Source organism: Leuciscus leuciscus, assembly GCF_965113295.1.
Source record: "Leuciscus leuciscus genome assembly, chromosome: 1".
Classification (NCBI taxonomy): domain Eukaryota; kingdom Metazoa; phylum Chordata; class Actinopteri; order Cypriniformes; family Leuciscidae; genus Leuciscus; species Leuciscus leuciscus.
This window is the reverse complement of record NC_138725.1, coordinates 68,973,967-68,990,606: the sequence shown is the minus strand read 5'-3', so window position 1 is coordinate 68,990,606 and position 16,640 is coordinate 68,973,967. Positions and strand designations below refer to the sequence as shown.

The 16,640-nt window shown below is 37.8% G+C and overlaps 1 protein-coding gene across 2 annotated transcripts in view; it reads left to right on the top strand.

Moving 5' to 3' along the window:
- Positions 1 to 14,433, top strand: part of LOC309510877 (kelch-like protein 10) — a 127,841-nt gene extending 113,408 nt beyond the window's left edge. Inside the window, exons 1-8 of one of the 2 annotated variants that reach the window (XM_082185832.1) lie at positions 8,715 to 8,765; positions 10,831 to 11,323; positions 11,457 to 11,873; positions 12,267 to 12,464; positions 12,678 to 12,827; positions 12,984 to 13,100; positions 13,389 to 13,480; positions 13,596 to 14,433. In XM_082185832.1, coding sequence (XP_082041958.1) covers positions 8,740 to 8,765; positions 10,831 to 11,323; positions 11,457 to 11,873; positions 12,267 to 12,464; positions 12,678 to 12,827; positions 12,984 to 13,100; positions 13,389 to 13,480; positions 13,596 to 13,722 — 1,620 coding nt within the window. In that variant the 5' untranslated portion in view covers positions 8,715 to 8,739 and the 3' untranslated portion in view covers positions 13,723 to 14,433. Of the gene's footprint in view, positions 1 to 8,714; positions 8,766 to 10,830; positions 11,324 to 11,456; positions 11,874 to 12,266; positions 12,465 to 12,677; positions 12,828 to 12,983; positions 13,101 to 13,388; positions 13,481 to 13,595 lie in introns of those variants that run through there. The other variant, XM_082185833.1, reaches the window with a different exon arrangement.
- The last annotated feature ends 2,207 nt before the right edge of the window (positions 14,434 to 16,640 follow it).

The window sequence follows — 16,640 nt, the reverse complement described above, 5'->3', positions numbered from 1 at the left end:
TGTCCTAGACTGGTCTGGTTCCGATTGGACCAAAAACCAGGGACTAGTTTGCCAAAGTAGGCTTTGGACAAAAGTGGCCATATAAATTTTTTTTTTGCTCAAATCGGGATTTGGAGATAGCCATGTTGTTCGTCTGGAGCCAGGGATCACATTGATGCTAAATTTGAGCCTCTAGGACAAACTATGTATGAGTTATGACCAATTTAGTAAATGTGGTCATTATAGCACCACCTATTGGCCAATCTGGGCCATATTTTGATAGGTTTTCCCCAAATTGAGCACTATCATTTGTCCAAGTTTCAAGGTTCCAGCTGTTACGGTTTGGGCTGCACAATGCGTTTTACGGCAGAAGAATAATAATAATAATAATAATAATAATAATAATAAAAATCAGTACAATTACAATAGGGTTTCAGCACTTCGTGCTTGAACCCCTAATAATTCATCACATTTATATAGCGCTTTTCTGGGTACTCAAAGCGCTTTACATGGAAGGGGGAATCTCCTCAACCACCACCAATGTGCAGCATCCACCTGGATGATGCGACGGCAGCCATATTGCGCCAGAACGCTCACCACACACCAGCTTATTGGTGGAGAGGAGACAGTGATGAAGCCAATCAGTATATGGGGGTGATTAGGAGGCCATGATGGACAGGGTCCAATGGGCAAATTTGGCCAGGATGCTGGGGTTACACCCCTACACCCCACCGCACCCTACTTTTTGGAAGGACACCCTGGGATTTTTAATGACCACAGAGAGTCAGGGACCTCAGTTTAACATCTCATCCGAAGGACGGACAAACATTATTTACATACCTGACTTTTTTTTTTTTCGACTTGCAACTGTGCCCCTGGCTGACCCTGTGAAGACAGCTGTGGGTTTGGAGAAAGAAAATTACTCATATACCAAATAAATCTTTAACTTATTATTTAAAATACTTGAAGATCACAACATCGCACAAGTGTGGCAGTACATGTATTAATAGGTGTAAAGTACATGCATTCTTATTGCGATTGAATTAAGGTTGCTCCATTAACTCCACGTGTTTCATTTTATCGTTTATGTCCATCCTGTTTGTGATAATCCTAATTTGTTTCAACAAGCGCTGATCCTGCGCTGACTTGTTCAGGGAACGCAAGGGGTGGGAGAATGGTTAAGTTAAGTGTTCATGGGACACTGACATTCCCAATTATTTTGAATATTCAAATTATCCTAATATCTTTAATAATCAAATTTGGCCTAGTAATTTCAGCATTTGATTAGTAGTACTTATTTTACTTTTAGATTTATAATAGACTCACAAAATTCCTTCCAACAGCCCTTGTACAGAATCAGATAGACCTTTCATCTATCTAATTATGTAATATCAGATCAACTTTTCTAGCAGATTATCCATTGAAAATGAGAACCCTGTAGGTGATGATACACAGGGCAAATTTTTGAGCAATGTTGCTGTCAACGGGCAACCAGATGAGACACAGGGCCCACAACCCATCTAAATTATCCAGATAGAAATGTGTTGCCCATTTTCAATGTGAAAGTGCCCAAGGAACAATCGCTCGGCAAGATTGCCCAGCAACATTGCTAAAAAAGTTGCCCTGTGTATCATCACCTAGTGAGTTTTACTTTATCAAGCAGCAAAAAAGTTATAGCATGGTGTGTTTGAGTTCATTTCGTTGAAAAGAGCCCTAACCTGCATCAAGCTCTATGGGGGAAAAACACTGGAAGTCAAGTTAAGGTAACCCATGGGTCAAACACTTTTGGCCTTTACAAATATAAACGGTAACTCTTTAAATTTGTTCTAATTACCTTGCCCCTCCGTGGATTCCGCCTGCTCCACTTGCCCCTCCGTGGATTCCGCCTTGCCCCTCCGTGGATTCCGCCTGCTCCACTTGCCCCTCCGTGGATTCCGCCTTGCCCCTCCGTGGATTCCGCCTGCTCCACTTGCCCCTCCGTGGATTCCGCCTTGCCCCTCCGTGGATTCCGCCTGCTCCACTTGCCCCTCCGTGGATTCCACCTGCTCCACTTGCCCCTCCGTGGATTCCGCCTGCTCCACTTGCCCCTCCGTGGATTCCACCTGCTCCACTTGCCCCTCCGTGGATTCCGCCTGCTCCACTTGCCCCTCCGTGGATTCCGCCTGCTCCACTTGCCCCTCCGTGGATTCCGCCTGCTCCACTTGCCCCTCCGTGGGGCTCGCCTCGCAGGGTGTGAGCTGCAGAGTAATCAGCTGATCCTCATTGCCTCATTGGTCCATCCTGTGCAAGTTAAACAAGTGTTGTGTTTTGCTTATTTAAAACATAGAGGTTAACCATAAGCTTGATCTGTACCTGTTTTAACTGTTAGGTAAATGTGTTTGAATAATATATACCAAATTTTCTCCAACCAGATTTGAAGGCACTTTTGATTGCAGGAGAACTATTGAGAGTCTACTGGATGTATTAGATATCTGTAATATATTTGATTGATTTTCTATGACGATAACCAATACAATATATCTTTAAGTCAGAAAAATAAAACCCAGAGTGCTCATAATATCTATTGAAAAAATGACAAGTATAATGTTCGTTTACAGTCTGGGTCAAACTATTCAGTTAAGACTAGACTGCGTGCGCTAAAAAACTTTGGGCTTTATGCCTCAAAGTTAGTAGCAGTGTAAGTTTGTGGTGTATCCAGCAAAAATTTGATGGTTTTCTTTTTCTTTGTGCTATTTCCGTTAATGATCTACATTTTAGCACTGTCCTCGATATTGTTTCAATGAGTATATATAGATTCATTATCATTTGATTCATTGACCCAGTGACCAAAACGGGTCTTTGCAAATGTAATGTGTTCAATTAGTATGTCACTACAAAAATTGCTGTGGTCAGATTGCCTAAACATTAAAAATATGGTTGTATGTGGGCTGAAAACAGAAATGAAATATGTCTCCTACAAAAACATACCAAACATAATTCTAAAGTTGACAGTATATGCTTGAATGCACTTAACTCTGGGTGCCAAATCCCATTGTAGACCAGTGTGCTGCATGCTATTAATACAAACAGGGCTCAATACACTTAGAATCTACATGTCTACATCTGCAGTTGCAGGAAACTACTGTTTTGAAACAGTTTACTTCAATTCCCATAATCAATTGCCAGGTGTGAATTTTTATGTTTTTCTACCCATTTGCGTCTACGTTAAATGCGTTGGTAGAGACGTCACATAGAGTAGACTATGATCATACAAGCATTCAGCAGCAGAAAAATAGAATGACTGAATTTAAGTTTCAGGGGTGAGCCATTCCTTTAAGATTTAAACATTAATAAAATATTTTGCGTACTCAACACAAGTTGTGAACTGTGACTTTAAGATACAGTGCATGCATCTCACCTTCACAAAGGTATTCATAAAATGAACCTATCTTCTGTAGGTAGTCCTGGGCAAAGGTGGAGAGTGTGCAGCGAGGCGTTAATATTTCGCACTTAATTTCTTTTTTTTTGTTCTCCTTTCCTAGTAGCAGAACTGGTTTGTAGCCAATGGCATGGAGTTTCTCAAGCTGCAATGACAAAATTGTGTGTTTGCTGTTTAAAGTAATAGAAAAACAACATAAATAACTAAGAATATTAATTTAAAAATATATAACATTATTAAAGGTAGGGTAGGTAATCCTGTTCAGAAACACTTTTTTTTATACTGGGTGAAATGGTCCTTCCATCCTGATAGTAGTCAATACATTATGTGTTTAGAAAAAGGAATGAAAAAAATCAGACCTCTGTAGCAGCTGCAGGACAGTAAAAACTCTGACCAATCACTGCCATTCGGTGCGAATGTAAAGAACCAATCAGATGCCTTCATGTCTCGTGCCCGCCCCGAGCCCCACTGCGCGCGCTGCCCGGCGTGCACTCATCACATGTCACCGTTCCCGGAAATATTCAGCTCAAAGCACCTGCATATGCAGTCAGCGAAGGCAAACAAGGCAAAAACTACTTCCTCGGACCCTGCCCGCGCTCTTGAACGACCTCCTCTGCTTCGCCCTCGACCCCGGACCTGTCCTCGAACCGACGATGCGGTACTTGTCTCCGGACTCGGAGTGTAGCAGCTACGTTAGTCTTCATTAGAGTCAACAATGTTTTCATCATGGAAACTCCACATGCAAAACACCGTATATGTTATGAATCTTACACGAAATTCATCTTCATCACAGTGTAACTGATGGTAATGGAAAAACGTGTATCAATGCAACCTGTTTTTAGTTTTGCCTTATAAATATAGCTCGTTACCGAATGAAACTTTACCATTATCGATATGCTAGCTTGATAGTGAGTACTAAAAGAAATCTTATTTGTTTATATTCATAGTGATAAAGTTAGGTATTTTATTACATGTGATTCTGACATGATGTCACTGTATGTACTGCGCTCCTTCCTCTCCACTCGTCTCAGGTAATAAATGCGTCTTGTTCCAGCCTGAGCGTTTGGCGTCGCGAGTTCATGTGTTTTGGGGGCGTGGCTTTGGAAGGAGCTCAGAAGGGAGGGGGTGGAGTGAATGGAAATAATGAGCTGTGTTTATTGCAGATTAAAAGGTCTACAGTCACTCGATTTTTAAATTTTCTTTTTCAGAGTACTTACATTTTAATTATGTATTGGTATATAAAGACAGTTTAAACAAATTTGGAATGTTTTTTTTTTAGAAAAATGATTACCTACCCTACCTTTAATGACAGCATCCAGGTTACTGCCATTCAGGATTTTTAACCTAATGGTGAGTTTAGCTGTATGTGCAAACAGGAAAGGCTCATACAATAGAAGCAAAAAACAACTCTATATAGAAAAACAGTAAAAAGATGAATCTGACACCATGAGGGAACCCTTTATATAACTTTATATAAATATTTATTTTTGTAACATTAGTAGCTCGGGTTTTGCACCTACATTGATAAGATTATGTAACCATTGTGCAACTGGACAATGACAATCTAAAGATTTAGTAAAAATAAAGGCAGAACCTTAGTGATTACGTGACCAAATGGGTGAATGCTGCACATATTTACAGTTGACGCATTCACATTTTAAAGTGCTTTGAGTAGTACAGTATGAATGCAGTTCATGTGTTATTTCTCATCCACTCGATAAGAAAGTTTGATTATTAAATTCCACCTGTAATTCTGTCATAATGCATGCCTGTATATGTTATGAACTCAAGAATTCCTGAGTTTCAATTATATTTGCTGTGTGTTCAAATTTTGCTCTGGTAGATCATTTTGGTATGTGATGTATTATGGTGAAGATGTGATTACTTAAGGGTATTGCCACTAAAATAAAAACTACAAATCACAATTACGTGTGCCTTCAAAGTTGATAGTTAAATTATACTTTTAAATTGATTCTGATGACACAGGGAGGACAAAGTATCATTGGAAAAAAAAGATTCATCTATATTGGCAAAAAATAATGCCTTTCTGACCTTGCGCTGGCATGCTCACTTAATAACAAATGGTACCACTGAATGTACTTCCTAGATGATCTGGACAGTTTACTGTCATGTATGAAATTGTACGTACCATGATATTGGCTTCATCCTTGATGGATGCAGTGTTGTGGTTTTTCTTACGACCAACCACCCATTCCTCTCGCTTCTCATCAAACCTCTGAAGCTTCTTCTTGAGGCGCTGCTTCAGAGGCTGCTCCTTTTTACAATGTGAGCAGATCTTTTGAGCGCAAAATAAAATCCCCTGGCAAAAGGGGCAGATCTTTTTTGTAGACCCCCCTGGCATTATAACAAACAGTCAGATACAGACAGACAGACAGTCAGATACAGACAGACAGACAGATACAGACAGACAGTCAGATACAGACAGACAGACTGACAAAGATGGGTAAGACAGACAAGTAGACAAAGACAGACAGGGAGGAAAGAAAGAGCAATAGATAAAGACTGTGAGATAGATAAAGATTGAGGATGAAAGAGAGTAACAGAGAGGATGTAAGATATAGAAAATAATGAAGAGATAGAGGTTGGCTTCTTAAAAAGTGCCTTTGGGTTTTGAAAATCAGGTTCGGATAGGTTCGACAGGTGATGTTTGACAGGATCTGCAGGGAGAACAACAGAAAATGTTAATTATGTAGTGTTATGTTGATATAAGATTTAAAAAGTGTACTCTAATAGTGAGTGATTCCCATTTTCTTGTAAATTCTTAGGATAAATAAATACAGATTCACGTTGTTCCTATTTCCTGTGCTACTGTTAAAAGTCGCGTAACATTTTTTTTTTTTAATGACGTGTATGTGTCTAGGGTTCGCCATCCCAGATATAAAGGCAGCGTTATGTGCAGTAACGTTATAACGTTAGATCAAGTGATAATATTATTACGACACATTACAGTGACGTTGTGTGTGAACCACGATGATCGAGAGAAAATTACATCATCTAGATGTCCCCAATTAAAGTTACTATTCCCCCAATAAATTCTCAATAAGCATTTACACGTCAAAAAAAAAAAAAAAAAAAACATGTTGATATATATATATATATCAACATGTTTTTTTTTATATACCTATATATACATATATACATCTAGAACCTATATCTAGGCTTAGAACATGTTTTTTTTTATAAACAATGGTTTCTGCGATGGTCACACACACAGTGACGTGTTGCACAAAATTGCGCCAAAATATCAATCATAATTAAAAAGTACAGTCTTAATATTTTATATCCGTGCTAAACATTTTAAAGGGGTCAGCATAAATGTCCAAGTGAAGGAAACATGAGTATGTAGCCATTACATTTAAACACATATCACTTCCCAGAATGCATCCATCTCTTTGCCAAAGGATATGTCCATATAAAGTAATTTAAACATTTCTGCAGTAGGCTATATAATTAATTTATTACAACTTCATAATCAGTATTGAGATGAAAGTTCTATAAAACTAGGCTATTCTTTTTTTCTTTTTCTTTTTTGCAAAAAAAAGCAGCAAAGTAGGCTCACGATAAGCCATTGCAAATTGAAATACCATCGACAATTATAAAATATCCCACAATAAATTAAGGCATGTTTTAAGCCTACAGAAAATATGCAGTCCTGCAATTATGTCGTTTTAATGTAGTCCAAAATTATATAAAAAAGAGAGGAAAAATCGTTGATATTACCGATTTAGAAAAGTGTTTCAGCTAGCTACCCTCAACGTCGGCTTATGGACGTAAGGGGGAAATTACCACAATATGTGATCGAAAATTATAAAATATCCCACCTAAATTAAGGCATGTTTTAAGCATATAGAAAATATACCGTCCTGTAATTATGTCATTTTAATGTAGCCCAAAATTATATAAAAAAGAGAGGAAACAAAGTTAGGGTTAGAAAAATAATCAAAGTTCAAAATTCAAAGATGAGGGATTTGCACTCAAATCTATCGGACGACCCTCTCCATTGTCAAGTGACGAATAGGGGGTACCCTCAACGTCGGCTTTGGACGTGAGGGGGAAATGACCAGACGGCATAAGGCACGAAAAATACGTCCCATTGAAATACATTAGATTGAAAGTCGTGCAGAGTGACACGAAAAAATGGGGAAATTCGTGTCCACGAACACGAATCAATAGATTAAATTTCGTGACTATGTCACGAACTGCCGTGCCATTTTGGCTCGAGATACTTCCAGTTGCGAACGCATAAATTTTTCTTACTGTACGTTCACACCGCCGCCGACTTGAGCTTCCAAAGTTACCGGAAGTCATTCATTTTCAATGGAAGCTGGCTTCTCTCTTCTCTCAGCTGCAAGGAGCGTCAAATCCATCGGCGTCGCGTTTTGGGCGTTTTGAGCGTCAATCTGAAAGTTGAAAGTATCTCAACTTTATGGTAATGAGCTATGACGCGGTTCTGCGGCAAGCAGCGGCAAACGCCAGCAACCAATCGGAATATAGACGTCCTTCGCGCTGGCTGATTCCGGAGGAACATACGATGTAAACTTTCGTTCCTACCAAAACATTAGTTCCGAGAAAATGGAGGAGAAACTGATAATCGTTGTTGCTGGGTTTCCTATCATTTATGATATGACGTTATTTTCATATAGGGACCAGTTACAAAACAGAGAGAGCCCCGGCCGCGCGCGCGCACTCACCTTCACCGTCTTCAAACATTACGTCTTGCTCTCTCTCCCTCGCGCATATTAATCAAAATATTTTTTTTTCCCGACCAAATCGGTTATAAAAATGCTGTCATTATAAAAGGTTCCTATTATCAATGTATTGCTTGTTTTTTTTCCTGTTTACATTTCATGGTGTGACACAGACTTCAGAGCGGCCTTAGCGTCAACAAGCTTCCCCGTACTTTTTTGACAAGCGTCCTTGACTGGGCGGCCAGAGCTTCTTTGCAGCTCAAGTCGGCGGCGGTGTGAACGTACAGTAATGTCTAATTCAGTGTCAGTGTCAAAAGGAATCGATAAAACAAAACTCTATAATAATTATGTGGCCAAGACACAAACTGAAGAGATATTTTCAAGCTCTACAACTATGATGTCACAGAGACATTCTATAGAACTCTCCTGAGCAACAGTCCCTCAAAGACAAAATCCTGAGGTGACTTTAATCAGAGTTTGAGGAGAGAAGACTGAATACATTTACAGTCCTGAGAGAACATGGAGAACATAAGAACGGCTTTGGCCGTGTATGATGAAGCACGTTTACTGGGTGAACATACTGACATGATTATCATATTAGATGACAGAGAATTTCAAGTGCACAAGATCATCATGTGTGGCTGCAGCTCCTACTTTAGGTGAGAAGAAGCATTTGAACTGCAATTGTGCGCAAATTACCAAGAAATGATTATAATTATATATCATTTCCACTGCCAACATTATACTGTTGAAACTGCCTAAGTCCAAATATATAAATGCATGAAAATGAATGAGTGTACTGTATTGCCAGAAAAATGAATGTAACTATAATATCTAGGAAAAACCATTCTTGAAATTTGATTCTAGAAGTGGCTATGAATGAAGTTTTACCCAGCATTTCAAATTTAATATAGGAAACTAACGTTAATCTGTTTCTCTAAGTAAATTTGGCTGAAATTAAAATGTAAATAACGAAAAGTTATTTTATTTATGCTCATTAACCTTAATCACTGTTAAAAAAGGACAACACTTAAGGTGTTTGGGGTCATTTTGACCCCAAACTTTTAAAGAGCAATTGCATAAGGAAATATAATTTTTTTATATGGAAAACTATATATCTTTTTTTTTATTTACTTCTAAACTATCCATTTATGCTGTGTTTTTGTGGAAATTTTGAAGTTTTTTACCTATTTACTGCACAGATACATAACTAGGCCATAAATTGGCTCATGAAAAATGATTTTTAAAAGAAAAAATCACTTAAATGACGATCATAATTAAATATAAATAGTTTCTGGACATTGCTCTATGTGTTAGGGATAGAACACTGCCATCTAAAGGTTAGTTGAAAAACTTTATTTCTTATAGGAAAGGAATTAAAGTGCAATGGCCAAAGATATCCAATAGAGGGCCATAGAGAATCATTCATTCATTCAATTATTCAACCTCCCCTCAGAACTTATATATTTTGTGATGAATATTTATGTAAACATTTTGCAATGCATAAAAAATCTGTATTTTTGTCAGAGTTAGAATTTGTTGTGGTTTTCTGATATATTTTGAATTATCTGCTTTTGCAAATTATTATATATTTTGTTATTATTATTATTATTATTATCTACAAGTTACCACTATGACATGACTGTAGTGTGTGTGTGTGTGTGTGTGTGTGTGTGTGTGTGTGTGTGTGTGTGTGTGTGTGTGTATGTGTGTATGTGTGTATGTGTATGTGTGTGTGAGTGGGGGGGGGGGAACAAGCTTGTTCCATGTTGCATATGTGACATTTTATAGATTTATGCCAGTTTAGTTGATTTTATTTGGCAATTTCTATAAAAATGCTCTGTTGCAGTGACATACTTGTGTGTGTTTGTGTGTGTGTGTGTATGAGATAGAAAGTTCGTTCCACTTTGGGTTTATGCTCTAGGACCAGACCTTGATTTAAATGTAATTTTTTTTTAGATTTATGCTAGTTTTGTTTATTTTATTTGCCAATTTCTATAAAAATACTCTCTGTTGCAGTGACATACATGTGTGTGTTTGTGTGTGTTTGTTTGTGTGTGTGTGTGTATGAGATAGAAAGTTCGTTCCACTTTGGGTTTATGCTCTAGGACCAGACCTTGATTTAAATGTAATTTCTTTTAGATTTATGCCAGTTTTGTTTATTTTATTTGCCAATTTCTGTAAAAATGCTCTCTGTTGCAAACACATACATTTGTGTGTTTGTTTATGTGTTGTGTGTGTGTGTGTGTGTGTGTGTGTGTGTGTGTGTGTGTGTGTGTGTGTGTGTGTGTGTGTGTGTGTGTGTGTGTGTGTGTATGAGATAGAAAGTTCGCTCTACTTTTTATTTATGCTCTAGGACCAGACCTTGGTTTCTATGTAGAAATTTTCAGATTTATAATGGATTTACTTTTATTTTTTTGACAAATAAAATAAAAAAAAGTCATTTTTTTCATTTTCCCATTCATTTTCAATGTGGGGTCATTTTAACCCCAAACACCTTAAAAGGTAAAAAAAATTGTACACACCTTTAGAACAACCAAATCAAGCCCAGTTTTTTTGTGCATGTTTAGATAGATTATTTAGGAAAAGTCACAGAGTTTCATGCCCCTGAGATGAAGTTAACACTTTTAAAAAATGAAGGAAAAATCCATTGGGGTCTGTATGACCCCAAACACTAATTAAAGGTTATTAATGTCTGTATTTCATTGTCAAATTTGTTCACAGGGCTCTTTTCTCCAACAACTGGAGCAGCCCAGCACAACATGTCTGTGAAATTCAAGGAATATCCCGAGACATCATGCCTCTTATTATCCAGTATGCGTACACAAGATCTGTGCTCATTACTCAGGAGAATGTGTTGGAGCTCTTGGTGGCGGCTGACATGACCTTAGTCTCAGGTCTTGTAGATGCCTGCTGTCAGTTCCTGGAGACACACTTATGCCCAGAGAACTGCATTGGCATCTACAAGTTTACAGAGGACTTTTACTTCTGCTCAAAGCTCCGGGGTAAAGCACAGCACTACATCCTGCAGCACTTTGAGGAGGTTCTGCACGTACCTGAGGAGTTCCTGGAGCTCTCCCTGGAACAGCTGGAGGAGATCATTGATGAGGATGAGCTGAATGTCAGACAGGAGGAGGTGGTGTTTGAAGCCGTCCTCCACTGGATTAATCATGCACCAGAAAACAGGAGGCAACACATTGCCGTGCTTCTGCCAAAGGTAAAACAGAGATTTTTGTCTCGTTTTTCATTACAAATATCTTAAAAGTCTTAAATCAAGATTGTCATTTACATTACATACACACTGTCATACATACAGTCTCTGAAAGTCTAAACTCTCCCTTGTGCTTCAGGTTCGATTGGGGTTGATGTCCTCAGACTACTTCCTCAATAATGTAAAGTGTAATGCACTAGTGATGAATGAAGCCTGCAAGCCTGTTATCATCAATGCAGTGAAGACTTTGTTTGACCACAACACGGATGAACCCACCAACTCAGAACTCATGCATCAACTGACACGTCCACGTCTGCCCTCAACGATCCTATTGGCCATCGGAGGATGGAGCGGCGACAATCTCACCAGTGCGATTGAGGCATATGATGAGAAGGCAGACTGCTGGGTCAGTGTGACTCAAGAGGATGAGCGTCCCAGAGCCTTTCATGGTACAGCAGTCCTGGATGAGTTTGTCTACTGTATTGGTGGTTTTGATGGTGTGGAGTTTTTCAACAGCGTGAGGAAATTCAATCTCATCACTCAGACTTGGCATGAGGTGAGTAATGCTGTATGTCAACATGTAACTTTAATTTAGCTTCCTTCACAAAACAGTATTGTGGTACAGTGATGGTACCGGATTGTACTTTGACATGGACCATAGTGCTGAATGATGATGAATGATGATGAATGATGATGTCCACATTACTTCAAAGAATAGATATAAACCATGATACATTTTTGTTTGTGTTTCAGCAATTGTTGTAGCTTAATAATATAATATAATATAATATAATACAATACACCAGAGTTACCATCATGACTGTGTAAAAAAATACCGTTAAAAATAATAATAGTAATACCATTGTATTTATTTGCAACTGATAGGACAGAACCAATGAGATGGTGTATTGGTGTGTGTTCGCACACTGATGTATTTGGTGTGTTGTAGGTGGCCCCCATGTACGAACGCCGAGGCTTTGTTAGTGTTGCTGTTCTGGACGGGCTCATTTATGCCATTGGTGGTTCTGATGGAGAACAACGGCTTAAAACAGTAGAGCGCTACGATCCAAACACCAATCAGTGGACAATGATGGCACCCATGAATGAAGAGAGGAGTGAAGTCAGCGCCACCTCACTGCAGGGCAGGGTAAGAGCACTTACCCATGACTCCACACTCTTCTGCTGGAGACTCTTAATGCCTGTAAAGCATGAAGGAAAGGGGAAATAGAGATATGCCTTAAGGAATAGTGTTAATATGGAAAGGAATATAAAATTTACTGAGTGTTTTAAACACTGCTTTTCTGATCAGTCTGTGATGATTGTGCACAAACATCATCCATGTTATGTTTGTGTTTGTCAGATCTATATCTGTGGTGGTTGGACTGGGACCGAGTGTCTCTCCTCTGCTGAGAGCTTCAACCCTGAAAAAAACCAGTGGACTCTCATCGCTCCCATGAGTAGCCGCCGCGCTGCTGTTGGTGTGATCGCTTATGCAGATCGAGTGTATGCTGTGAGTATTAAACACAGTTTTATAGTTTTAATTAGCTATGATAACCATCACACAAATACAGAAATATAGAACAATCACAGTTTAAAGGTTGCACTTCTGTAAATGCATGCATGGATGTGCACATAATACATCAATCAAAAATGTATTTATTTAAAGGTTGGTGGTTTTGATGATGACATTTTTTTGCGGAGTGCGGAGGCCTACAATCCACTCACTAACATCTGGACTGATGTTGCATCAATGTGCAATCCACGCAGCGGCTTTGGCATTGAGGTGAGATGTGGACAGTTAAAATCTGTATCTGGTGAAAATATGAAATAACATTAAAATAATGATTTGATGATAATAAATATGGGGGACTTTTTATTTTTTGCTTCCATATTGAGAAAAATTGGAAAGTTGCACCCTAAAATTGTAGAAGGCTTCGAAGATCAATGTGTGTCAAAACATTCTAACTATGTTTCAATTAAGTGGTGCATCTATAATAAGATTTATTCATGTAAAGTTAAAGACATTAGCTGTACAATATTCATTTTCCTTTTTCCTTTCCTCAAACTCCAGGTAGTTAATGGTCTGTTGTTTGCTGTCGGAGGCTTTAATGGATCCAGCATCATCTCTGATGTGGAGCGCTATGACGAGAAGACAGATCAATGGTAACTTCCACAAACACTAAATCTCACAGATCATTTCACATTTCATTAGATATAAGTGTAAGTCTAATGCAGGCTATATTTCATTACATTCACTGCTCATCTGTTTTCTATACAGGTTTTCTGCAAATGAAATGGCCATTTCCCGCTCTGGTCTGAGCTGTTGTGTAGCGTCAGGATTGCCTAACATGGCACAGTATGCTGCCCCACGAGACGCCAGACAGGCCGAGTCTGACAGTGAATGATCTCCCTCTAGCAGATCTGACAGTCTGACTACAGATGGAGAGTCATGTCTCCTGAATAAATGCATTAAAAAAAAAGAGGCTGTATTCGATATGTTAAACTTTCTCCCAGGTGTAGTGTTGTTCATTTAAAAAATTAAACCTAGCAAGGGATCTCTAGCTCAACAAACAAACATATAATATTGAGAATTATTTTTACTGAGTAAACTATTTATTGCTTTATTAACCCTTCAGAATTAATACATATTTATTATTTTTTCTTGAAAAAAAAGGCAGACTTAGAAACTCCATTAATTACTGTTCAACCTTTTATAGCACTCTTTATAAATCAGGATTTGATGAAACTTATTCCTCTGTTTTTATAGATAGTCTTACTAATTCGAAAACTATAAATGAAGATCAGAAAGAACATTGTGATAGTTCTATATGTATAAAAGAAGTCCTTCAAGCTATTACAGAGCTTAAATTAAATAAATCCCCTGGTGTAGATGGGTTAAACTCTGAATTCTATAAATCCTTTTCAGAAGAACTTGCTCCTTTTCTTCTAAATCTTTTCTTACAGTCTATTGATGGTAAACTCCCGCCTACCCTGACTCAAGGCCTAATTATCTTAATTCCCAAACCAAAAAAAGACACTTTAATTTTAGACAATTGGAGACCAATTTTCCTTCTTAATAATGATTATAAAATTTTAGCCTCTATATTAGCTTCTAGACTTAAGACAACTCTGGATTCTATTATCGATGACACATAGTCAGGTTTTAAGAGTAATAGACACATTTTGAATAATATTCGATTGGTATTAGACCACATCTATACCCAGACGAGAGTTTATTCTTTTAAAAAAAATAAATAAATAAAATAAAATAAAAAAAACGCCAGAAACCAATCAGAATATAGACGTCCTTCGCGCTGGCTGATTCCGGAGAAACATACGATGTAAACTTTCGTTCCTACCAAAACATTAGTTCCGAGAAAATGGAGGAGAAGTTGATCATCGCCGTTGCTGGGTTTCTTATCATTATCGGATTAATTGCACAGTTTAACCATAGAGTGAAAGTTTATCATTTGCATGTGTTTTTAAGTCCTGTCAGTTTAACAGGGCGCGCTTGACAGGGCATATATAACAACGAGCAGAGAGAGAGAGAGAGAGAGCCCTGGCCGCGCGCGCGCACTCACTATTAATGATAATAATAATAGCTCATTATTATTTTTTCCCGACCAAATGTGACCAAAACGGTTATAAAAATGCTGTCATTATAACATTTCATGGTGTGACCATGGGTGTGACACAGACTTCAGAGCGGCCAAAGCGTCAACAAGCTTCCCCGTACTTTTTGACAAGCGTCCTTGACAGGGCGGCCAGAGCTTCTTTGCAGCTCAAGTCGGCGGCGGTGTGAACGTACAGTAAGTTGAATGTACAACACTGGCCAGCACTGTAAAATAATAACAACGAGACGCTGTAAAACTGGAGTACTGGCTGCAGTCTTCGACAATATTTAATTGACTGTTCATTTCAATGCATTAACAACATTAACATATTTCAATAAAGATAGTTACATTTTAATTAAGGCTTTTCAGAGATACATTCTCCTTTTACAGGGTTTTCAACCGAATATCATGTATTTCACATCACAATAACATTCATGAGACATTACTCTCATTTTTGAACTGTCACAAATGAATATTGCATTTCGCTTCAAGCAATCCTCGTGTTTTATACACTGTCTATGGTTTTATATGTACGTCGCCATTTTGGCTCTAACTCACTCATGTTTACACCATGGTTTACACCGCCATTTTGGCTCTAACTCACTCATGCTTACACCGCCATTTTGGCTCGAAATACTTCCAGTTGCGAACGCATATTAAACTCACTCAAACTTTTTCATCCGATAACAAAATCAACATTATAAAGTCTTTAAAACATCCATGAACGCTTTTCACGTGTATATTTTCTCATATTTCACTTTGCATTCACCTATTTGTCCCTCTTATGTCTAATACATAACCCAGTAATGCAGAATGCGTCTTAATAAACAGTCTTTCTCAGTAATCTAACAAAAATAAACACATACGTCTTTGAAGCACAGTGTTTTACATTAGTTTCAACCAGTTTCTGAAACAGTTTTGCTCACCTGTAAAATAATAAACAAGAGACGCTGTAAAACTGGAGTACTGGCTGCAGTCTTCGACAATATTTAATTGACTATTTAATTATATTTAATTGCTTGAAACAATAGCGTTCAGCGCCCTCTACAGGAAGCAAGCATAAACAGCAACAAAGCATTCTTTTCTACACAATGAACTGCTGAATGAAAATGATGAATTCACACCAATTTATATCCAATTTTTAACGCACAAATGCCATACAACATTTTAAGGGGTGTCTTTTTTCCCCCTCTACACATATACACATTCATTTTTAAGCACATTCATTTTTACCAACCCACTACACAAACCTATGATTGATATATACCTCATAACATCAGTAACTCGACAGCCCTACCTAGAATGGTTTTCCTCAGCGTTTGTAATGTCTGCACAAAGGGCAGTTGTGCGAAGATTCGCCTTTGGAGAAAACTGTTGATTTTATACTCGAAAAATTTAAGTATCCTTAATATTAAAAATTAATATTACCCCAGAATGAATTGCATTGCTATCCCACCCCAAAACATACAATAATAACAACCATAAATGCTGACCAATACTTCATTATATTACTTTTTTACTGAAAATGATATAATTCAATAAAACAAACAAAATGTAGGCTATGTCATATGACATAGCTATGCATGAATACACTCTAGATGTGTATATAGTGAACATGTCTACATTTTCATTCAAACAATTAAATAAAGCATTAATTAAATAATTATATTTTATTTACTGACAACAATAAGAAATATTAATAAATTAGT